The 23,798-nt window shown below is 40.5% G+C and overlaps 5 protein-coding genes and 1 long non-coding RNA gene across 9 annotated transcripts; 2 read left to right on the top strand and 4 right to left on the bottom strand.

The window, feature by feature from the left end:
- Positions 1 to 103: 103 nt before the first annotated feature.
- On the bottom strand, positions 104 to 4,420 carry LOC116930855 (solute carrier family 28 member 3). 3 transcript variants are annotated; one of them, XM_032938273.2, is made up of 11 exons: positions 4,093 to 4,410; positions 2,339 to 2,883; positions 2,077 to 2,230; positions 1,788 to 2,006; positions 1,566 to 1,727; positions 1,413 to 1,506; positions 1,193 to 1,352; positions 959 to 1,127; positions 741 to 899; positions 495 to 675; positions 104 to 397 (listed from the first exon to the last, which is right to left on the bottom strand). In XM_032938273.2, the coding sequence occupies exons 2-11, from the start codon at positions 2,749 to 2,751 to the stop codon at positions 303 to 305; spliced, it is 1,806 nt and encodes a 601-aa protein (XP_032794164.2). In that variant the 5' UTR covers positions 2,752 to 2,883; positions 4,093 to 4,410; the 3' UTR covers positions 104 to 302. The 3 variants fall into 3 exon arrangements, with proteins under 3 accessions (XP_032794164.2, XP_045034960.1, XP_045034961.1); XM_045179025.1 differs by having other exon boundaries at positions 1,566 to 2,006; positions 4,093 to 4,420; XM_045179026.1 differs by having other exon boundaries at positions 1,566 to 2,006; positions 2,339 to 2,878; positions 4,093 to 4,420.
- Positions 4,421 to 4,752: 332 nt separating this feature from the next.
- LOC116930861 (rac GTPase-activating protein 1) lies at positions 4,753 to 7,802 on the bottom strand. The gene is given in 12 exon segments (XM_032938284.2): positions 4,753 to 5,158; positions 5,229 to 5,361; positions 5,429 to 5,532; positions 5,534 to 5,683; positions 5,754 to 6,027; positions 6,101 to 6,329; positions 6,393 to 6,621; positions 6,677 to 6,850; positions 6,852 to 6,998; positions 7,064 to 7,266; positions 7,345 to 7,464; positions 7,685 to 7,802. Coding segments are annotated over 11 exon segments (1,785 nt in total). The 5' UTR covers positions 7,424 to 7,464; positions 7,685 to 7,802; the 3' UTR covers positions 4,753 to 5,095.
- A 179-nt stretch (positions 7,803 to 7,981) lies between these two features.
- LOC116930881 (rac GTPase-activating protein 1) lies at positions 7,982 to 9,901 on the top strand. The gene is made up of 7 exons (XM_032938309.2): positions 7,982 to 8,161; positions 8,383 to 8,476; positions 8,542 to 8,744; positions 8,800 to 9,159; positions 9,235 to 9,452; positions 9,541 to 9,687; positions 9,745 to 9,901. Exons 2-7 carry the CDS (start codon positions 8,392 to 8,394, stop codon positions 9,785 to 9,787), a joined length of 1,056 nt encoding a protein of 351 aa, XP_032794200.2. The 5' UTR covers positions 7,982 to 8,161; positions 8,383 to 8,391; the 3' UTR covers positions 9,788 to 9,901.
- A 90-nt stretch (positions 9,902 to 9,991) lies between these two features.
- LOC116930864 (solute carrier family 28 member 3) lies at positions 9,992 to 13,044 on the bottom strand. Of its 2 annotated transcripts, XM_032938289.2 has the most exons (11): positions 12,512 to 13,044; positions 11,815 to 11,968; positions 11,741 to 11,755; positions 11,537 to 11,671; positions 11,317 to 11,478; positions 11,165 to 11,258; positions 10,926 to 11,085; positions 10,673 to 10,841; positions 10,445 to 10,603; positions 10,193 to 10,373; positions 9,992 to 10,087 (listed from the first exon to the last, which is right to left on the bottom strand). In XM_032938289.2, the coding sequence occupies exons 1-11, from the start codon at positions 12,868 to 12,870 to the stop codon at positions 10,059 to 10,061; spliced, it is 1,617 nt and encodes a 538-aa protein (XP_032794180.2). In that variant the 5' UTR covers positions 12,871 to 13,044; the 3' UTR covers positions 9,992 to 10,058. The 2 variants fall into 2 exon arrangements, with proteins under 2 accessions (XP_032794180.2, XP_032794178.2); XM_032938287.2 differs by having other exon boundaries at positions 11,537 to 11,755; positions 12,512 to 13,042.
- A 2,598-nt stretch (positions 13,045 to 15,642) lies between these two features.
- LOC116930842 (polyhomeotic-like protein 2) lies at positions 15,643 to 23,763 on the top strand. Its single transcript, XM_045178901.1, has 16 exons — positions 15,643 to 16,002; positions 17,351 to 17,578; positions 18,185 to 18,532; positions 18,596 to 18,718; positions 19,008 to 19,034; positions 19,163 to 19,253; positions 19,321 to 19,799; positions 19,863 to 20,031; positions 20,099 to 20,316; positions 20,377 to 20,601; positions 20,661 to 20,843; positions 20,900 to 20,940; positions 21,002 to 22,257; positions 22,372 to 22,582; positions 22,657 to 23,056; positions 23,145 to 23,763. Exons 2-16 carry the CDS (start codon positions 17,399 to 17,401, stop codon positions 23,370 to 23,372), a joined length of 4,179 nt encoding a protein of 1,392 aa, XP_045034836.1. The 5' UTR covers positions 15,643 to 16,002; positions 17,351 to 17,398; the 3' UTR covers positions 23,373 to 23,763.
- LOC116930917 lies at positions 16,169 to 17,098 on the bottom strand. The gene is made up of 3 exons (XR_004398639.2): positions 16,564 to 17,098; positions 16,268 to 16,474; positions 16,169 to 16,196 (listed from the first exon to the last, which is right to left on the bottom strand). It is a non-coding gene; the product is annotated as an uncharacterized LOC116930917 (long non-coding RNA).
- Positions 23,764 to 23,798: the final 35 nt, after the last annotated feature.

Below are 23,798 nucleotides of genomic sequence, written 5' to 3'. Positions count from 1 at the left end.
AAATATAGATGCCACCAGTAAGAAAAATGTTATCTGTCTTCATTTACTGACATTTTTGTACGAAATCCATCCATCGATTTACTTTTTACCGTTTCAGATGATACACAAGAAGGATAATTTTGTATCAATAAAGCATGTACGTATATCATACACAGATTGCTCAGTTGAAAACGCTAATTAGGAATGACGATAAGGTCTTCGTTAGTGGAGCAATTAACACTGAGAAACCTTCGTCAAAATCAGATGCAACCATAATCTATAGTCAATAGATCGTTGTCCAAAGCGAAACAAACCAATAGTCTTCATAATATGGCCGTCATATTGGGTGTAAAAGAAAAAGTTGAGGGTGTGAAGGCAGTTGGTGTTGGTAGGTCTGAGGGGGAGGATATCAGAGTACCTATTTCACAACAAAACGTCAAGCATTAAACATTTTGTACAAGTTGGTAGCGACTTCACGATTCAAATCAGAGTTCTAATAAAAACTATTGTCTCACCTGCAATACATGCGGTCATGAAACAAGCTGCGCTACCGGCCACGAAAGCTCGGAAAGCAACTTGAGCCAAATCAGACTGTCGGTCGGGAGCCATGGTAGACAATGCGGCAATCTGTGTTCCAATCGATCCCGGATTGGAGAAGCCACACAATGCATATGTGGCAATTGTTTCGGCTCTTTTCTATGAATCACGAAGCCAAACAAATGTTACATTTTTCAAATTAGACCATTTTCCAATAATTATACCGAAATGATGCCTTGTGCGATGTACTCTGATAACTTGCTGTATGCTGCAAACTCGTTGACTATCGTTTTAAGCGCTACAAGATTTGCAACGAGATCACACTCGGCTGCTGGAACGCCCATTAACCAAGCGACTGGAATGAAGATCTTGCCCATAATATACTATATGAAAATCATTGTGATTAATTCGACGTGTTAAAAGAATCTAAGACAATGTTTACCTCAAAGGTAACGTATGGAGCACCGAGGAGACCACCGAACCAAGATATGATTCCATTAAGGAAGGCGATAAAAGCTAAAAATGCTATTAGATTGGCTATGATATTAAGTACTAAGAAGACGGCGTTTGCAGCTCCCTGCGCTGCTGCATCAAGGGCGTTGGCCTCTGTTCTGTGGATACACATCAACGATAAGATTTTCATCTTTTGGACGATGAAAGAAGGACAATGTTTTACCCTTTAGGGATCTTTAAATCACCGGCTTTAGTTTGCGATTTCTCCGATTCCGGGTAGAAAAGTTTAGAATACGCCAGCGCAGCCGGTGCAGACATGACGGATGCCGAAAGCAAATGGGATGCGCTGATACCAAAACTAATGAAGGCAGCCAAAACTCCACCTACAATTTAATTCAAATTCACTGAGTAAGAAAAAAAATTATTGCAATTGAACATTCTACCTGCTATGGTAGCGAATCCGCCCGTCATGACGGCATGAAGTTCAGATTTCGTCATTTTAGGAAGAAGCGGTCTGATTAACAATGGAGCTTCCGTCTATATGAAAATACCAATTTAATATTGCAGGATTATTCATAGTTTACGGATAGATTTACCTGGCCTAAAAATATATTTCCAGCTGCATTCATTGATTCCGCAGCTGTCGTACCTATCGAGATCTGTAACAGCCATCCGATTTTCTGGACCACCCACTGCATGATGCCATAGTAATACAAGATGCTGACAAAGAAGCTGAAGAAGAAGATGACTGAAAGAATCTGTAAAGAAAATTTAATGTCTTGAATGACACCATGTTTCTGTTTTCTTCGAAAAATTACTCGAAAAGCAAAGATGGTTCCTAGGGCGATCCCCGCCATATTGATGTCGGTTGCTAAATAGCCATAAACAAAGCCTGATCCGGCGTTGGAATAATCCAGGAAAACGGTGATTTTATCGCCTAGACATTGAATAACCTGGCGGCCGACATCCCATCGTAAGACAATCAAACCAAAAATGAATTGAAGCGCCACGCCCCAGGTCACATGTCTCCATTTAACCTGTCAACAGGTAAACATATTATCGTTATCAATATGAATGTGAGCTGTAATATTAGAGAAGCAAACTCACTTTGGACGGATGTTTGGAAAAGATCCAACCGAGAAGCAGGAAAACAATTAAACCAAGAAAAGAGACGAGCCGATAACGTTCGTTGGCGGTATCGATAACAAGGAATACAATCAGGGCAGCGATTATCACCAAGTAAACGCCATACTGGACCACCCTAAATTCATTAAGATAAATAAAAAATTATGATTTAAATACAGCCACATTAATTGAATTGTTCTCATGCATTTTAAAAACATCTAAACAAAAAATCAAATAAACTGACCGGTATTCCCATACGCGATCGAAAGTCCTATCGATGGGTTGCAAAACATTTCGATCGATCGATTCGCCCCAGAATTTCTTGACAATTTGAAAATAAAAAAGGCCCACGTAGCCTAGGACGGTGAGAATGATTAGCAAACCAACACCTCCGCACCAATCCATGGGAATGCCATTTTTAATCGAATAATAGATGCTGGCCACAAAGTAAGCATTGTAGAGGATGGCCAATATGACGTAGATTAACCCGCGAACCAATTGCTGTCTTCTCGTGGCAAAATCGTTCAAGTAGACCCAAAACTTTTCCAATGCGTTTCCGATGAAAGTGCATGATTGATTCAACCTCTTCATCAGTTTCTTCGGGTATGACAACCTTTGGTTTTTCTTTCTTTCGCGAAAGACTGGCATGGTCGTCATCACGGTGAATAGTCAAATGTGGAATGTGTAGCGTGCCGTAACTTGATTCGTGTGAATCGAGTGGGAGACTTAGTTCTTCATCAATCTCTAGTCCGACGTTTACTGTTCCCAGTTCCATGAGGATACTCTATACTTCAAAATGAAAAAAAGAATCACTTGAAGTGCAATAAAAGTCTAAATGAAAGGGCTGTCCCTTCATGTACAAAAGATGATGGTTTGAAAAGTGGGGAAATAATAAAATTTAATTGTGATAGCCTAGGCGTTGCATCAATATAATGCATGGGCTGTGAAAGTTAATGGCTGTCTACATTAACTCGGAACTTACTGAAGACGAACCCACAGGTCAGGAGGATAACCAATTCTTATTTCTAGATGGTTATCTAAGCATCTTTACCCAGTGAGTTGCCGTCTACACGCAGTTTACGTAATATTTTTCAAAAAAGATTGTAAATTTCTATCGGCCGTTCGCCAACTACGACAGCAGCAATGCAAAGCATCTGATAAAAGAATTTTTAAATTGCATTATCTCGTATTTGTCATAGCCACTACAGTAACCAGTTCTCCAACAATCTTATCTATGAAGAACTGCAAGAGTGGGCGGTATTGAAGAAGTTAGCCCAATCTGCCAAAATATTAATAAATACACTATGCGAAATTTAAACAAAAAGTTGGAGTAACATAACTTTACAGACAATTGTTTCCCGGATTAATTTCTATGTTGCATCGACAGCGCTACACATCAATTTCTACCGTACTACGTCTTAGCCGTATTCTTCCTTTTTTGTTCTAAAGATTTTGACATGGCGATTTGTAGTCTCATGAAACACTCGTTTCATGCACCGCTATCGGTTTTTTGCTTAAGAAAGCCTCTTGAACTTTTAAGATTTCTACTTATCATGTGTTAATTTGAACCTAGGACTGGACCTAGGCTTCAAAGCGGTTAAGAGCAGATTTCGCCGGACTTGAACAAGAAAACACCCTCATACAAGAATGCTCGAACTCAGGACCCAAGCGTAGACTGTCAAGGTAAATAAGATTTTCTCCCAGGTGTACACACTTGCGTAAACCAGTAGGCGTTTTATACGCGGCTCAAGGTTAAAGAGGGGAAAGTGGAGGGATTTTCTGTTCTCACATGCAATACAATACTACAGACTAACATCAATGCCACTAGATTTTTCCCATGTGTTTTTCCCCACATGGGCTTCAACGTTTTTTCACTCCACACATAAGCACAAACAAAATGAATGTGTCCAAGTCAGAGCAGAACTCAATTAGTGGAAACTTCCCTCCCGGCAATCCAAAACACAACCAAGAATATAAAAATAGTGTTTTTTTTTTTACCTTTTGTTAGACTGGTTCAATAGTGGTGGCTGTATCCTCGTCAGTATCCGCCGGGACCGGAAAATAATGAAGAGTTTTTAAGAGCCGGATGTTGTTCCTCCACGTTCTGTCATCAAACTATTGAATAGCACACGAAAGCACAATGTTGATATTACGCATTTACGTCAGCAACTGAAAAAATTTTTCCCCTCATGCAAGTAACGGAATTCCCCATGGTGGACTAATATGGTGGTCGTCGGTTGAAAACAGCTTTGCCTTCCGGCTAAGCAAGCCAACATTGAAGAGCATAGAATGGCATTCGACGATATATCGCCCATGGCTTATGGATGCGCTATCTCAAAACATAAAACCCAAAAACTATTCTTTTTCAAGAAATCAGGTTTAAAAAGAAAAAAAAAAAAGAAAAAATAACAGGATCGTTATCAAGAATGAGACAAACGTATCTTGTCAGATACTGTCCACATTCAGAATTCCTTTTTAAAAATAAAGAAACCTTTTTCATGCAAAAAAAATTGGTAAGAATTCAAGAATAAATGCAATAGCCATCAAGAACATGAGACATAAAATAAAGCCCATGCCCATCAAACATGCATCAGATTAGTTAACAAATTTGGCACTTAACAGATATTTGGTACATGAGCCATAAATCAATTTGCCATGTAACAGTCATGCGTTGTTTAATTTTAGGCATAATGCAAACGTACACTGTTTGTTACACCAATCATTCGTCAAAGTGAGTTTATCAGAAAAAAAAATAATAATGTTCGTCAGGTAACTAAACAGTTAGTAAAGTCTAGTCACATTAGTTCGAAGTTTTAACTTGATTGATGATTGAACATTGCAACGTGATTGTAAAACAGGGAAGGGGTAACTTCAATGCAATATAACCGATCGAAATAACAAAGTCTTAAGCATGCAGTTACCTTTCACAATACTTGTGTAGACTGCAAACTTATCCAAGTGTAACATATGAAAGTGCACCAGTGGAACTGTGACAAGTATATTAATGGTCCACGATAAAGCGGCACCAGTAATCACTAGGAATTTGTAGCAGTTTCTCCATAGTCTAGATGCAATGTTTACAGGATTAAATAGGATTGTCACAAGTATGACGTAGGTTTTTATGATTCCATTACGCAAGCTTGTTTTTTCGTTTCCTTTAGAGTCAACTCGACATCCGGATTAGGACGAGAATGGCCTATAATAATTGGGCCAAACACTCTAGCTAGACTGGATGTCAGCATTTTACACTCGGGAGTATCAGCGACCCTAGAAAAAAACATTTTTAGATGCTAGAAAGATTAGCATAATGTTTAGAACATAATTGGTGGCGTACTTCTGAATATGCAGAATCAAAAAGGCAAGTGTGTCTCTATTGGGACGTGGAAGCTCTGGAATAAGGGCGTATAATGCTGTTTGAACATCCATCTCTTCAGTGAGAATCGCAAATGCCAACAAAGCTTTTCCACAGCGTGAAAGTGATGAGGGGTTCTTTAAGTGTCCGTAAAAATAGCTTCAGTGCTCCGGTAACGACATGGATATTGACCTGCGCTAGCCTTTGGGGTTGCATTTTGCCTCGCACCATTTCATCCTGTAAATGGAAGTAAAACAGTTGTAACCTCATGAGAACTCGTACTGGAAAAGAAAAAGAGGGTGCAGACCTTTAAATCCGTTATCTCTTTTTCGGAACCATTTACTCGATAGATAGCTACTTCTTTCATTCCTCGTCTCTCGACTTCATTAACGCAATGAACAATCAAACTTGGGATCATCGGTACCGTCAACGGAGCAAAGTCAGCCAAGGTCCCAGAAAGTCCTCTGCTGATGGAGGCCTGCGTTGTAGGAACACAAATTTGAGGCATGCGAGTCTTGCAGTCTACATGACAGATAGCCCGGCAATCGGAGCACTTGAAAGCCAGCTTCCCAAACTTGATTCTATTTCAGATTGAAGGCCATTAAAATATTAGTTATCAGCTTGAATTAAGAACGCTTTTCCACGAAGACTGACCTGTTCCCACAGGGTAGACAATTTTCTGATTTTATAATCGTTTTTTGACTAAAATTATGGCGGCGTTGGTTAAGAGAAAGCCGTCCCCCAGAAGCCATGGGTCGCAGATAAGCTGGCCCCTGCCCATCAGAAAGGCGGGCCGTTGCAGGCACACTGGTACTCCTTCTACCATTTACTGTAGGAGAGGTTTCATTCATTATGAACCTATTTTTAGGTGGCTCTAACAAACCTATACAATAGCAAAACGACAAATATTGGACTGTGAAGAATGATTCATATGGCTTGACCGTACTTTGAGAAGGGGCACTTGGGGCGACATCAGTCTCGTTCTCCAACTGCTGAATACTGTCGATACGCACTCTTCGTTTTTTACCAAAAGAAGTATTCATTTCATCAGTCATTTGATTTGTTTCTGGACTAGTTTCGATGACAGACGTGGCTGTTATGGGACCTCCTTTAATTGGTATTGAAACTGTCGTCGTGGCGATCAGACGTTCGCTGCACGAATTATCAAGTATGCCCTAATAACAAACAGGAACCATTATAAAATATAATCCGGATTCTTAATCTGCTTACGTCACGCCGAGAACGGCGTTTGAAACCTCCGTCGCTGGTGATGAAAGATTCCATATTGGAAGGACGGCTCCCACGACTGGAAGCCCGACTTGATCGAGCACTCGATGTTGGCAGCTCATTTTCGCGATTCATGCCTTCATTTGAAATTTCTGAAACGATAGATGGTGTCCCCACCGCTGTTTGAATCAGTTTCATTACATAACCAGTCTCTGGACGGACATATTCCCGGCATTGAATGACGATTTTTCTTCGTGGGTTCGTTGCTGTTTTCATTTCTTTCTGTTGAATGATTTTTCTCTTTTGAGATTCTAAGTTTTTTTTCCTATTGATATAATTAAAGATTACTGCTACAATCCCATATTTTATGCATACAGACAAATAATCCACCAGAGTTTTCTTCTCCTCTTGAAGATGTGTGCGCACTTTAACTTCATTTTTTAGTAGGGCAGTTGTTTGATGGTACTGAGCTTGCAACTTGGAGTTCACCTGGTTAGCATCACTTAGCTGGTTCTTCAAGTGTCTAACTTCATCCTCAGCCTCAAGCCATTTTAATTGACAGTTTTCTTGATTCAGAGCATATCTTCTAAAATCTACAAAAAAAACAACAAAATGACAGATAAAATATCAGTTACTTTAGCTAAACAAGTTCCTTTAACTTTTATAATAACCTTCAATGAGATTAGTGAAACCCTTGCATAGGTCATCAAATTGTCTAGCAAGCATTGTAATTTGGGTTGAGCTATCCATTTGACTGCTGGGTTATGAGAACCCTCTTCTTCCACACTAGTCTGCATTGAAATAAATAAATTTCTATCAGTGACAATTTTGGAGAAAATCTTGTCACAAGCCACTGAACACGACAAAAATGACAAAATGCTACAAAATGATAATAATAAATTAATTTTTGCAATCGACGAAGCAACGAAAGCTTCTCTCCAAGGAAATTGGAAGTTACATTCGTTAAAATTGAAATTAAATATGGTGGGGTTTGGTTTTGAATTCACTTACTGTTACACACCTCCACACTTCCAATCTGACTTTCTGCCTCTCCTACAGTCTGCTATCAACTGAACGATGACAAAAAGTTGGTGACCCTACCCCCTAATGCTGAATGCCATTTATGCTGGAGAAAAATTTATAAAAATGTTTATCCATAATAAATTTTTTTCATAAATTTAAATAAATAATTTTATCTTCATTTCAAATCATTTTAAAATATAGAATTACATTTTATTTCGAATACGTGGCCCCCATGCTATTTTGGTCCCTTGGGGGAAAGGGGAAGGTTCCAAACAAGTGTGTAGCTGTGTACACGACTACACGTGTACACACTTGTATGTGACCCTTTCCCCACAGGTTGCGCGTGGTATCGTTCCACATCCACATGCTTTTATAAATTATAAGCTTGTGAAAAGTTTTTCCATTTGATTTGAACGCAAATTCGTTTACATTCTTCGGTTTACCAGGTTTATACCCAAAAGCAAGGTTAGCATATTTTTAGGATACTTTAACATGATTATAGCCATGTACAAGTAAAAATTACAAAGCAATGAAACCACGTGAAAAGGTTTTCCCGCCTTTTGTTGCATGATGTTCTAGTTCGTCGCACAAGACTCAGTAGACCTTTTGGCCTCGCAGTTTCGACAATGATAGTTAATCATTTTTGTCATTTTGGTTTTATAATTTTTCTTCCTTATTTAATTTAGAGTTACACCATGGAAAACAATATTAGTATATCTTTACTAGCCCAGTTTGATGATGCATGCATGAGAGAATTTGATCTTAATGGGTGTGATAATGGTAATTTGGGAATACGATTTGAGAAGAACTTTGTTAACTGATCTGATATCATTATTTGGAACTAGAGTTTTTGGAATTTTCCCTTGGGCAGGATGAATGCCGAAAGAGGTGGCTAGAAGCTGAAAGGAATGTGCAAATTATGCACAGCAAAATAAATGAAGCAGAAAAGATGACTTCGAAATTGGAATTGCTTAACCACCATGTAACTATGTTGTTGAAAGAGGAAGTTAAAGTAAGAAGTTCTATCCAAGAGGATATTCGAGAATATGTAAGTTAAATTATGCAAATTTAAAAATTTAGTTGTATGAAATTTTTTTATTTAGCAAAGCCAGTTTGACTTGGTTCGGGACTGCCTGTCTAGTGAAAGTGATTTGAAAGATGAGTTCAGAGAAAAACTGCACAGTCTCAGTGTTGGTCGCTATCCGCATTTAATGTCCAACGCTGCTATTCGTGCGATGGACAAGATGGAAACCATAACTGAAGTAGACAGCGCAGAAATTGATTCGCTAATGGGGTTAAGTGGTAAATCCAGCAGTGGACAAACCGAGGATGACCTTGAACTGTCCGGAACTGTGAGATCTTATAGAGACCTCCGGTGCTTGAATAAAAAATTTTCAGAATTGGCACCAAGCATCATTCCTACTTCTCAACAACGGACTTCAAAACCCGCAAAAAATGCCGGCGTAAATAAACCTTTTCTTATTAGTGGAAATTCTAGATTTTTTAACACAGTTATTTTGCATCTGTCTACTATTTAGCCTATAACAACAATTGGGGAACACAAGCAATGCATTGTGGCAACCACTACAGTGTCTTTTTCTATGCAAACGGGTACAACTGTGGCAAGTACAATGATCAAAAGCAATCCAGGGTCAAGTAGTGATGAATTTCATGATATGACTGAAATTAAAAAGCATCACATGAAACGACAGCTTATAATCAAACAAACAGAGAACTGCAACCCGTGTGGACTTCGGTACTATCACCTTCGCTTGAAATTTGTTACGTGTTTAGGCAGTAGTAAATAATTTATTTATTTTTTTTATTTTTATTTTTTTTTTCAGGATCAAATTTGGTAAATCTGCACTGAGGTGTATGGATTGTGGCTTAAATTGTCATATGGAATGCGAGACGTCCATGCCGACATCTTGTAATCCAAAGATTCCCAAAACTGGAGCTACACAAAGTCGAGAAATGGCTTCATCGGACAAGTAAACCATTATAGCATGTTTTGCATGGTCTCGCCTCTGATAATCTATTAACATTAGGAAAGTTTTGCGATTTTTCACTTCGCCCTCAACGAAAAAGTGATGCGCACCGTAAACCCAAGCAGCATTTCTTGTTTATTCTATTCAGAATAGTTTTTTAACGAAATTTTTACTTATGCGTATTTCTTGTAACAGTTAAATAGAGTTCAAAATTCTTTGATGCATCCCTCACTTGTAGTTAACGTAAGCGTAATCACTTATTATATGCACTACAAACTCAATGATAAATGTGGGACATTTTTCGGTGTTACTATATCAAGTATGATTGTATTTTAAGCTCTTTAATCAGTATTCCATTTTTTAAAATAGGAGATCTATAACGACGATGATGGTATCAACGCCCCTATAAAGGAAGACGTACTTCAGTTGCATTGTTAAATTTTCAAAATAGCAAACGTGTGGCAATTCGCATAATAGTGATCTTTTTGCAACGATTTAGAATATTTACCAGCAACACAGGCGGTCATGAAACAAGCTATGCTTCCTGAAATGAAAGCCCTGAAAGCCACTTGGGCCAAGTCGGTTTGCCTGGATGGAGCCATTGACCCTAAGGCAGCTATCTGGATACCAATGGACCCTGGATTTGAGAACCCGCATAGGGCGTAGGTGGCAATCGTCTCGGATCGTTTCTGTTGAGTTAATTTAATCCATCAGACCAATTACTGCAAAAGTGATGAAAGAATAGGTATGAAAATTTTACCGAAACCAGTCCTTGAGCCATGTATTCAGATAGTTTTCGGTAGGCAACGAATTCGTTGACGATCGTTTTTAGTGCTACCACGTGCCCTATTTGATCACATTCTTTTGCAGGAACACCCATTACCCATGCAAGTGGGATAAAGCATTTTCCTACCAAATACTTGTAAAACAGGGCATTCTGTACGTCTAGAAACGCCCATAAAAAGGTATTTGTATGACCTTAACTTACTTCAAACGTTATGTAAGGTGCCCCGAGAAGTCCACCCATCCATGAAATAATTCCATTCAGAAAAGCAATAAAGGCTAGAAACGCGATCAGATTGGCGCATATGTTGATAACCATGAAGACTGCGTTAGACGCCCCTTGTGATGCAGCATCTAATACGTTGGCTTCTTTCCTGTATACAAACAGATAAAACATATTAGTGATCCTTGATTATTCTTTTAGATTAAAGGTCATTTTAGGCATCGATCTTTTAAACCCTTTAGGAACTTTTATATCTTCGGCCTTAGTCTGCGATTCCTCGGATTCCGGATAAAACAATTTCGCAAATGCTAAAGCTGCTGGAGCGGACATCACCGACGCACTCAGCAAGTGTGAAGCATTTATCCCAAAGCTGATGTATGCAGACAATACCGATCCTTTAAAACGTAAAGAGATGCATAAATTTTAGGATGGGTTAAAACATTTACATGTCTATTTTTTTTATTTTAAGTCAACCCGAAATAGTGGCGAAGCCGCTTGTCATAACTGCATGCAGTTCTGATTTCGTCAGGAGTGGTAAGAGGGGCTTGATGGCCAAAGGAGCTTCGGTCTTTACATAATGCATGAAATGTAAAAGGTACCTAATTGAATGATTTTTTGTGTATTACTTGACCGAGGAAAATATTGGCAGCGCAGTTGATTGATTCAGTCGCAGTAGTTCCCAGAGACACCTGAAGAAGCCACCCAACCTTCTGCACGATAAACTGCATCACCCCGTAGTAGTAAAGGATGCTGACCATAAAGCTGAATAAGAAAATGACTGACAATGCCTTATAAAGTACCGAAATATTATTCGAAATCTATTCAGTATAATTATATTTGATATACTTTAAAGGCAAAGATGGTGCCGAGCGGAATCCCAGATTCATTTTGGTCAGTGACTAGATGGCCGTAGACTAATCCAGAACCTGCATCGGTGTATTTTAAGAAAATGGAAACACGATCACCCATGCAGGCAAAAACCTTTTGGCCAGTATCCCAACGTAAAACAGTTAAACCGAAGAGAAATTGTAAGACTGTCCCCCATATTACTTGTGTCCATTTTATCTGAAAAGTTTATTTTAAGTTAACATAATCTTTTTTTCGAATTAGGGAGGTGCGCTTACTTTTGCCTGATGTTTAGAGAAGATCCACCCAAAGAGGAGAAAGACAGCCAAACCAATGAGTGAGTATAACCTATCTCTGTCACCTTCCGTGTCAAATATTATTCCCACAATGAAACTGATTGCCCCTCCAAGGATCAGAAGAACGCGTACATATCTTGGTCATAAATTAAAAAAGATAAATTTTTTCAGTTTTACCTGCAGAGCCATCTGTTAGTCAGTTTATCAACTTTATCACTTTTGTCTGCATTGCTTAAAATCAGTTTAGCCACACTTCTTTCGTAATTCTCAGATATTAATGGTTAATTTGACATACTAAAGCTACATGAGTAACTGGTTAAATTTGATTCCTCGGTATCGCTCGTTTTAACTTAGTATTGTTCGACTTGTTAGGAGTTCCATGGATTGCATCATTTGTGGGAAACGTAAATCAACAAGCTTCTGGTTATATTGGAAATAGCAAAACGTAAGTAAGCAACCTATTATTATTATTGCATGAACTAGGTGATTAGGTACTTTCACTAGTCGAATTGGAAAAAAAAACAGTTCTACTTGAGTCTGCGCAGTTACAGTGAGTAATCTTGTCGATTCTGCGCACTCTGGCGGCCGTTTTAAACCCAACCCTATTGGTTGTATGCAAATAGGCATTTGAGTTCTTAAGCACCCCTCTCCCCGATCAATAACTAATGTGTTTGCTTACCGATAACTCCAGCATCGTTCCAAGAAAATGGTGAGGGGAAGGATCACTCTCGTGTATGCGCAATCGCCCCAGAGAGGTTTGAAAATCTTGTAATAGAAAAGCCCGCAATAGACAATGACAGTGAGGATAATCAGCATGCCCACACCATCACACCAATCGATGTCAAGTCGTTCAGTTCGAGCGTGGTAGACTGCCGCCACAAAATAGCAATTGTAAGAAATTGCTAAGAAAATGCGTAATAGTAGGATAAACTTAAACTGATGCCGCTTTGAAATATTTTGCACTGCATTCCAAACTCTTTCCACAAGACAACCGTGGGACTTTCCTTCACCTTGAGGAGTTCTAGATTCCAAATCCATTCTTGGTGTAGAACTGATCGATGCCGGGAAACTCACTAAGTTGTATATGCCACCGTATGTCCATTTAATGCAGATTATTTACGGGAAGCAAATTTCATGTTGAAAAGGAAATGCGTGATGGAATGCTGTTACTACGCTTCATATTCAATGTCACGAACCAGATAGAATTTCATTCCTGACACGATTTATACTAAGTTATTCATTCGTCTAGGCGAGAGGGGGACGACTCAAGCTCATTAATAAAACTCGGGTGGAACAAACCACGTTTCGTATTTTTTCTCGTGGCCTTTTAATAAAGGGGCCAATAGGACGCTTTCTTGGGCGGGGCTTGCAGTGTTTAATAGCCCTTGGGGTATTTGACAACAGGACGCTTGACGATCGATATTGCTAGACAACGAATCGATTTTTGGGAGGCCAAGTGTGTACCGCCATTTTCAAAGGTTGGAATGAATAATTAAGAAACCGCATCAGTGTGTAGTAATGCTTGTTATTATTCGGGTTGATATGGAAAAGCAGTCCATGATGCACGTTATTTTGTTTATTGATTTTTGAAAAAAATTTGATTTTGATTTTACGATAACAAGACGAGTATTTTAAGTTAAGAAAGCATCTTAAAGTATTCAATTGGTCACCGGTTGAATTGACATTTTTTTTCTCACGGTGCTTTTTGTTTTGGGAAATTACTTGCTTTTGTCTTGAAGGTGTTAAAAGTAGTAAAGAGAACATCAGATGGTTGGATCTTTGTTACCAGAGACGTTCGTTGCGTTTGCAATGGGTAGTCAAAGGATTTAGTGGGGCTTCCCATTCCACTCCGTGTTTGAGTTTCGCAACAAATTATTCCGCTTATATCCTTATCTACTAGCGTATTTTGTTTTTACTCTTCGTTCATAAGTATATGATATATTCTTTTTAAAAATGGAAGAGGAATGTCGGAATTAATTGGAAACTTTCGAAGTAGGCCTAAGTTTATTTAATATTTTCCATTCTGTCATTCTGATTGGTTTTTCCCCTGTCATTCGAGCATCCAAGTACGCAAGGCACAGTTTCATAATTTGTTTTTTTTTCTTCAATGAAACCAATTCTTCTTCTTTTAAATTATGCTCATGAGGTGCGAGTAGTTCAAACTTTAAATGTATTTGCATAGCCAAACAAAGAAATCCAGGCGCCATTTTCGCTAGATGCCATCTGTCCGCGCGTTCTAGTACCAATTGCCCCCCTTTCAAATCAAACATTTATTATTTTAACATTTCAAGTATTTTTTATTAATTAATTTACGATCGTTTTTATTTACTATCAATTTCATACAGTGAGGTGACCAGCTATTAAAATTTATTAAAATTCATGGAGATAAGGGGTTCGCATATTCAATTGTGCATTCCGTAATTTATTTTATTTATTTTTTTACTCTTGTCCTTCAATAGTTTTAAAGGCTTTTTTAACACTCGTTGATCGTCAAATAGAGACCTCCCATTTCCCACCAGAATGAACAGTAATTTTCTTTCAAGCAAACAATCCCCAATCCTCAAATGTCCCGAATGTTCTGGTACATGGTTGCTCACCTTTTTTACCATTTTCATGGCGATTCAAAATATGCGCAAAGAAAAAGGCTTTCATTTCGGCCGCTAGATGGTGCGTAATGATAGGAACTTCAAATTATGCGAAATTCTCACAGATTTGGTTATCACTTTCAGCCCTTGTTTTAAAGCGCATTCAACCCAATGTTAGTTTCTTGGTTTTTTTAAATACAGTCATTAAGATGGTTTTTATTTATTAAAAAATAATAAGAAAAAGCAACGCAACGAGAAAAATCGAAAATCGGCAAAGCCGAGAAAATTGCTTTAAGGTTGCTAAGCAACGGTACCAGCCACATCTGTCGCCCTACGATTGGCCGTTGGTAAATAATTGGTTGCCAACCATTGAAATATGGAGGGGGAACTCAAAGAAAGGAAAGAGAATGAGCCATAGAGGGTTCCCCCTCCCACATTTAATAGCAGGGCCACTCCAAAACTCGGACTTATTGGATTTTTTTTTCATATCCATTCAATACCATCCTCTTTTCTCACCCCTGCACCCCACATCAATTTCAGCACTGTTTCCTCCTAGCCTTATGACGCCACATCAGTTCAAAAAGTGTTAAGTTACTTCGACAGTCGAATTCGAGTATATTATTCATCCTTAAGGATCAGCGTATCGAATTTCGTCTTTTTTTAAACATGAATATGGCTTCGTAGATTTCATTCATGATCATTGACGATTCGAAAGATCCAGGGTCGCTACAAAAAGAAACTTTCTCAATATGCGTTGGGATAAGTAAAACTATTGTTTGAGAAAAGCCACAGGGGTTCTTTTGTCTCTCTAGCTCTTGGTTATAGGAAGCCATAAGATGCTTTAGATGTAAAGTCCGGCCCCTCTTCTTCCATTTCAGACAACGACAGCGGCAATGTTAAAACCACGGCCCTTAAAACCCATTTTTCATTCGAAGAAAGAGGAAGGCACAGCCCGATGGCAGACAGGCACGAACGGGCAACAGAAAAACAAAAAAGGAAAAGAAGAGAGAGAGAGAAAAAAAAAGTTTTATCACATTTGGCTCTTCTATACAGCAAGTCCCGCCCTAAAGTTCTTAATCGTTCTCTGTTCCCCATTTTCCCATGGGCGGGTAGATGAACGGTGTGTCGACCAATCAGTGTACAGCGAGAGCGCCCTGCCATTGGCTTTCAGTTCTTTGAGAATCGAGCTTTTTTCCTGCGCGCAACGACACTAGCGCCGCTGCGTTCGTGGTAGATCGTCAGACAGTCATTTGGCCCCGCACAGCCAGGGAGCACAGCCCCCCAGCTACAGTCGAATCCCAAGTTTGTGTGCGAGTGTGTGTGTTTGCTTGTGCGTGTTAACGACATTGAGCGACTCTCCCAGTGTGTAGTCGTTGCTTTGGCTTGAAAATAGAAACGTTACCAAACGCCACCGCTGCTACGCAGAGGTTTCACACAAATACTCTGAACCAAGCCAAAATAGCAACCGGGACTTAGTGCTAACATTTACTAATCCGTTGAAACTATTATTTCTACAAAGTTTTCCCACATGTGATAAAACAATACGATTCGGATTATCACCATCTGGATACATACAGTAACCAAGGTAATTTGTTTTTGAAATCGAAACATTTCGCCCTCAGCAGTTTGGCAGTTAAAAACAAACACCAGGATGTTGTTATCTGCTTTTAAGTGATCCCCATTGCTATCAAGCACCATGTCTGGAGAGGTGTTATGTTTCATTTTAATTTTATGCTTCCACATGGACGGAATAGCGATAGCCTACCACGGTGTATTAAGCTGAAAAGAAATTGAATGTCATTAATTCCAGTGCCATCTAGTTAAAAATAATCCCCAATGCGAGCACTGACTCTTGTTGGCGCGTGGTGTAGCCGAGCGAGGGAAACGGGGCAGCGCGTGTGTGTGTTAGTGCAATCAAGCCAATAGGAGGGAGCTAGAGTTCTTTTGACATGGATGTTTTCCTTTTCCCTTCTTATTCCGGCTTCTCCCAAGAGGGTTTCTTTTTTTCTCTTTCTTTCTTCTTCTTCCGTCTTTTCATCTTCCCTTCTTTTTCCTTTCTGTTGCATACAAAAGGAAAGAAATTTTTTTGTGGCACCATTTTCTTTTTCTCGTTTAATAATCGAGTTTTTTTTTCAAATCTTTCTACCGTCAAGTCTGAGGATGGACTTATCTTTAATCTCCCATCAATTTTTTTGTTGTTGTCTTCACACTGAATAACTTTTTTCCTTCTTTCGGGTCGAGGGAGGGCCAATGTCACAGCTGTTCAGATCTCGCACTTCAATCCCAAGCAATATACACACGAAGAAACAGGGGGAAAAAAATAACCGTTTTTTTTATTAGCATTCATAAAAATCTGCGTGGTGGACTGAAGAGAATGCAGCATGGTGTAGAATGTGTGTGACAGGAGTGAAAGATATGAAGGGGGGAAAATGACCGCCCCTTGCATAGCCTGTCATTGGCCCGTCTGTCTATTGATCGAACTTTTTTGCTTTTCTTTTTCCTTTACTATTTCTTTTGTCTGCGCCTTCAGTCGCGCCTCAACACTAGCGCCATCTGAAGAGTAGCCCACCCCTTCTTGCTTGTGATTGGTCCGACTGGATTCTAAAAGGCCTCCAGTCGGGGGGTCTCTTGTCCCTTCTTGTCCCGAATGGTGGCCTACATCCAACTCCTTCCCTCCCCTCGCGTTTCGTGTGTGTGAGTATTGTGTGTGTGTGTGTGTGTGTGTTGTAGTATCTTGCCTTTTGTATCAACGTATTCATCATCCATCTCTCTTTTGCTCTGCCTTTCGCCCTTGCGGCTATATGCGGGAAGCCTGAGTGCCCCTCACTCGCGTGCTTCCCTACCCCACACGACCGTTAGAACACTGGGTTCGGCAATCGCGGACCGACTATGTGTTGCTGAAACTCAAAAATAATTTTGTTTTCTTTTTTCAGATTTTTCACAGGAATCTTGAATGACTGATTAAGTAAGGAGGGATAAAAATGAGTGAATCGACCAAGAACGAGTCGGAATCTTCCTCGACGACAACGGCTGTGCCCAGCGGAACCCCGACGGTGGTGCCTGTCGGCCCTGGATCGAATCAAAGTTCCGCCCCGTCTGCGCCATCTTCCGTTGTCGAGGCCATGCAGTCGCCCATGGGTCCAACACAAATCCCCACTCAAGTATATAGTCTATATCATAAATAACATGCACACAAAAACGGCCTTTTCTTTCTATACACACACTCGGCTTTCTCGAAGCCTACAGACATTGCGCCCCCTACCAACCAATTTTTTCCCCCTCCTTTAGTCCTTCATCCCTTCGATGCACATTTATGCACCCCTCTTTTTGTGTATAGACGTAGCGAGGGCCTCAGCTATATTGAGTACGCTCAGCACGCCCTGTGCTACGCTATAGCGCGCTCGTTCTCTTTCTCTCCGACTGAATCCTATCTGAGAACGGATCCACATGACACCGGACTAAACTTTGCCATTGTCCATTGTATCCACATCTGAAACCCTCTTGCGTCCGTGCAGGAGATTCCGAGTAGTTTGAAATGTTTGATCAAGAGAGTGGGATAAAAAGAAAAGAAAAAATTCACATGTTCAAACATGGGTTTTCTGAGACTTGAAACATGGATTCTCAGTTACCCGGGGGCGATAATTTGCATTGGACCTCCTTATTTCCGAAATGAGTTATTTCAAAATAAAAATTTAAATGAATGGTGGATTAGAATAATTTAGTCTTAGTTCACGAACATTGTGCTAACATTTTTATTTTCTGTCTAGTTCGTATTTCAGCAACAAATAATGGCTAGCCCTCAACAACAGCAGCAGCAGCAGCTGATGGCTAGTCCTCAACAGCAGCCACAACAACAGCAAGGAAACACACCTGGTCCGTCTCCTGGTGGCTCACAAACGCAACCCAACGGGGGTGGAAACAACCCTTCTCCGATGAATGGCGGTATGAATGCAGCTATGACGATGAATCCGTCAGCGATGAGCACGATCAATATGTCAGCTATGAACTCGATGATGCCGTCTTTGGCTAACAATGGAATGGCCGGAATGACGATGGCGAGTATGAATGCTGCCAGTTTCCAACAATCGATGGGTCACCCTGGAGGGATGCCTCAGGTTTGAATCACTATAAAATGATATCTTTTGACAGTCGTAAAAGCATATATAATTCACATACAGGTTCAGGTTATCCAGCAGCAGCTACCCTATTTACAACAGTTGTACAGTAATGCCCAGGGACAACAGTTTCTTATGCCCGGGAATATTTCATTGCAACCGACGGGTGTCAATCAGACAATCCAGGTAATTATTTCATGAACAAATGACTTCAAAAATCACGTAGATACGGGTTGCGGGAAATGCGCTAAGACTTGGAACAGAACCAGACCTGTGTTGGGAGCAACAAAAACAAACATAAAATGATTGTAGAGCCATCTGGCGACAAACAATTTCAAACCAGTCTCTCAAAGTTTACGTTAACCAACGAGACTTTTTGAATGTTCAAAATAATAATATCCGTGATAATAAAATAAGAACACAGTGATTATGTTTTGCCGATTTTGACAAGTTTCTTTTGTCTATTCTCATTCAGTCGACCAATTTCGGACAACCTATTCAGGTGTGTTTTTCCCACAATTGTCATTTATGGTTTCGTATTTCGCATTAGTTTTAAATCGTGCATGGGCAAACAAGACATACTGTTTACATGGTAATTTTTCTTAAAGTTTCATATTAATTTATGTTTAGGTGATTGCTGCTGGGAAACCATTTCAGCCTGGACAGTTAACTCCACACCTTCAGATTACTGGCAACAATATGATAAAAAGTCACCAGAATGGTAAAAATCTTACCATAGTTGTGCTTCCCTTTCAAACTCCTATTCAAGTGACATTTTTCTATTGTAGATAACAATGCAATACTTCAGTTTTTCAACAATGCAAGAAATAATAGTTGTATTCCAACATCAAACAACCAAACTTTGGTTATTGGACCCTTGATCACCAACACCCAAGCTGGCAACTACACTCAACAGGGTCAACAATCAAAGCCGAATGACATGAATAAAGTATGTGTAAAAGTAAATCTAAAAGTTTGCCAGATTTTATCCTTGATTTTACAAATGAATTATCAGCAGAATCAACAACAGCAGCAGCAACAGCAACAGCCATATTTTCAAGTTGTAAATGGGATGCCTCCAAAATCCCCAGTCATGGCATCCACAGTTGGAAATGTCAACAAAAATAATATGCCTGGTGGAACTGTTTCAGTAAGCCAGGCAACTAATATGCTACCACAGCCACAAATTGTTACCTCACAAGCCAACTCTGCACCAATGCAAATTGGTGGACCCATGCAACCTATGCAGATCATAAGTCAAATGCAGGTAAGTCATTTTACTAGTATTCTCCTCCTACTTTCATTTTCATAATTTCTTTTAATGTCAAAGGGTTCGCAAATGGGACAATCTTTAGGGTTTTTACCTCCGAATTTTTACCAGTTCGCGACTTCGGGAGGAATTGGAGGCCAGCAAGGTCCCATAATAATCAGACAACATGGCCAACCTGACGGAATGTTTTTTCAAGCCGCACCTCAGCCAACAATCACTGCGCAAGCAGGTATACTGCTCTGATGATAATGCCTTTAGTCCAAATATTGATAGCTATTTTCGTTCGAAATCAATAGCGCCACCGCAACCTGTTTCTGCCCTTACCCCAGCCATTAAACCAAGAGCTGAGACTCCATCAAAAGCAGGCGGTACACGACCGTTATCGACGATATTACCGTCCTCGTCTGGAACTTCTACGACACCGACACCGATTCGTCCAGCCTCATCGATGTCTAATCAGACATTTGCAACAGGCACGGCCGCTGGTGCTCAAACTGGAAACCCTAGACCTGCTGTATGTAACCATTTTTGAGTAATTTTTTGAGCTGTTACGACCAACTGTCGTTTTTTGTAGGGTAAGACCAAGAAAGTTGGACGACCTCCACAAAATCAACAACGACAAGTGGCGCCGACAGTTGTACAAGCTCAGCAAACCCTTTTACAGCCTGTACAGCAGCAGCAGCAACAACAACAACAGCAGCAGCAGCAGCAGCTTCAACTACAACAACAACAACAGCAGCAGCAGCAACAACAAAATCAACAACTGCATGCCGTTTCTCAGCAACTCATTGCTCAACAGGTAATAAATTAATGAATTTTCCCGAGGTTTTCCATCATAATTACTTAATCGTCAAACAGTTCCAAATGCAGAATTCCTTCCAGATTCAGCAGTATCAGCAGCAGCACCAGCAACCGACTCTCATGTCACTTCCAGCTTTTCAGCAAGTGACCCAACAAACGCTAGATGCAAATCAGCATGCTCAATTTCAGCAAGCCATCAACGACCAGCAGCAAGCTCAGCATCAACAACAACAACAGCAGCAGCAACAGCAGCAACAACAACAACAGCAGCAGCAGCAGCAGCAGCAACGCAACATCATCAACAACATCAACTGCAACTGCAGTACCAAATGAACAAGTAAGATCGATTTGTTAAAACAATTAAAACTGTTATTTAATATGCGCATTTTTCTTTCCAGGCCAGTCATGGCAGTAGCTTCTTCTGCAGCGACATCGTCTGCGGCTTCTAACAGCGTAACCACCACCACGCAGAGTGCCCCTCAGCAACAACAACAAAATATGATGTCTCCTGCTCAAATGCCTACCCAACAGCCAATGCAAAACGTTGCACCTACGATCCAGCAGGTGATCCCTCAACAATCTCAGCAACAGCCAGGATTGATGCAGATACCTCCTTGCATTTCATCTGCATCCTTCGGCCCGATTACCACCACCACAACAACTACACATGCGGTTCGTTCTAGCTATAAACCGATTGCTCCGGCCCCCCCACAACAACATCAAGGTGGCCAACCTCCTAATTTGATAGCTATGGCACCTCATCCCCACCAAGTCAATATGACATCTAATGAGAAAACGGACCAACAACATCCACAAATCTTGACAATTCCTGTGGGATCTGCAGTATATCCAATGAATATGACAGGAACGCACAACATTCGATCCGCCACGCCGATGAATAATTTCCAAACGATGAATGGCGATCTTGGACAACACCAGCAAGGACAATTGAATATTCATATGCCAATGTCTAGCAACCAGCCTACAACTTGCTTTATTACCAATCCAGCCGTGACTTCAGCATCCCGAATGTCTGCCCCATTGGGAGGTGGGTTGATCACCGTTGGACCAGCTGCCCCTCTTTCCGCTATGGCTAGTATGACTCAAGCAGTACCTCCTTCATCGTCTCCGATCACCATTTCCACTCAGGGACCACGAATGGCTATGCCTCCTTTACAGCCAGTTACAGTGACCGTTTCAGCATCCCCAGCACCCCAGTTTCCACTTCCATCACCCGCCCGCCAACCATCGGCACCGTTACTCAGCGTGGCCGAAAAAGTGGAAGAACCGAAACAATCTCCTCGGACACCAGCCGAGCCTATTCCCGTTCCTTCCGCTCCTACACCTACTTCATCTGTGGAGGATGTGTCCGCTAAAAAAGAAGTATCTCAATTAAATGGCACTGGCACCGGCCAGCAGAACGAAAACCATATCACAAATCATTCTCCAGCGTTACGTGAAAAAAAGGAACCAAATTTGCCTCAAGCAGTTGTACGGCCTCAGATCCTGACACACGTATTGGGTGATTTTGTGATTCAAGAATCATCGGAACCTTTTCCGGTCGGTCGTTTTCATCCGAATGAAGCTCTAACGCGATGTAACGGCCATCGGAATCACGAAAATTACAACTTCAAGTTAGACGGAGAACCTCCCAGTAAGAGCATTACAATAATTATTTTCCGAATATTTTGTGGACTGTTTTGTAGATAGAATCCCGATGTTTATGTCGACATGATTAACTAACCTGACTTCGTTATCCTTTTTACAGAGAAAAAACTCCATGTGGAGCAACCCACAGAGAACCATCAGTCTCCGCCAATGGCACCTCAGCCACCTGCCACAGCTATGGCCAACGAACTCCAGCAAATGTCAACTCCTAAAGGAGCTACTATGGCTACGTGCGAAGGATGTGGAAAAATGGATTTTGTCGCCAAATCACGCCGCTCAAAACGCTTTTGTTCCACAGCATGCGCGAAAAAGTACGTCATATTTGCCAAACGTTCCTCATTTGCTGTTTGAATTTGTCTTATTCAATCATTTCTTTTTACAATAGGCCTGCTATTAATGCTTCGCCGGCAGTAGTAACCGTACAATCGCAATATCAGCAACAACAGCAAGAGACCGTTTCGACAACGACGACTGCCAACGGTCAGGGAGCAAAGGCAACCGCCGGTGGTGGGTTATTGACCACCGCGACGTCAACCACACATTCACCAGTTGCTTCAATAACAATTGACATAAACAAATTGGCTCCCCCATCCGCCGCAACGGTTCCTCCGTGCACAACCCCGACAACTAATTTTGCACCCTCAGGAGATAAGGAGGATAGCAGTTTGGACGCAGAGTTATTGGCTCTAGCTGCACAGCAAACGCGTTCCCCTACAACATCACTTCCACAAACTCCCGCTCAACAGCCGAAACCGGAATGCAAAACCAATCCAGCCAAATGGAGTGTAAGTTATTAGTACAATGGCAAACTTAAAAACCAAACAAAAAAACAAAACATTAAGAACAAAAATTAATTTTCGTGAATTGAATTAGGTTACTGAGGTGGCGGATTTCGTAAGAAGTTTAACTGGTTGTACAGACTATGCCGAAGACTTCGCGATGCAAGAGATCGATGGCCAAGCTCTCATGTTGTTGAAAGCAGATCACTTGATGTCTGCCATGTCGATGAAACTTGGGCCAGCCCTGAAGATTTGCGCCAAAATTGATGCTATGCGTGGTGCTTCTTCCACAGAAGGCGGCAACCAATCAAATGGAAATTAGCACGAAAAGTTTCTAGATTTAGTTCATCTCGCTTTTCTCTCATACAACCCGAACTTGATATGTGTTATATTTGCCCAAAATCTGACTGTAATTTGACCCATTGTATTTTTCTGTCTATAGTTTGTTGATGATTCACAGTAAGTTAATCTTTGTCATTTCTTTCTACGTATTTTCTTAGTGGTGCACCTTCATTACAGTAATTCTCACGACCGACACTGAACAAAGTATATACATATATATATCATCTACATGGTCAGAAAATACTCAAAGCTCACATTAACAAAACAACAACAGCTACACAATTTCGAACTTATTATGGAAAGAAATATCTTCGTTTATAGTGTAATTCGACCTTATATTAATAATTTAAATATACTAAAATTGAAGTGAAGCATAAATTTATTCTGATTCTCTCCACGAGCAACT

This window comes from Daphnia magna, linkage group LG9 (genome assembly GCF_020631705.1).
Source record: "Daphnia magna isolate NIES linkage group LG9, ASM2063170v1.1, whole genome shotgun sequence".
NCBI classification, from domain to species: domain Eukaryota; kingdom Metazoa; phylum Arthropoda; class Branchiopoda; order Diplostraca; family Daphniidae; genus Daphnia; species Daphnia magna.
Note: the sequence above shows the minus strand (reverse complement) of the source record. Positions and strands in the feature narration are given on the sequence as shown.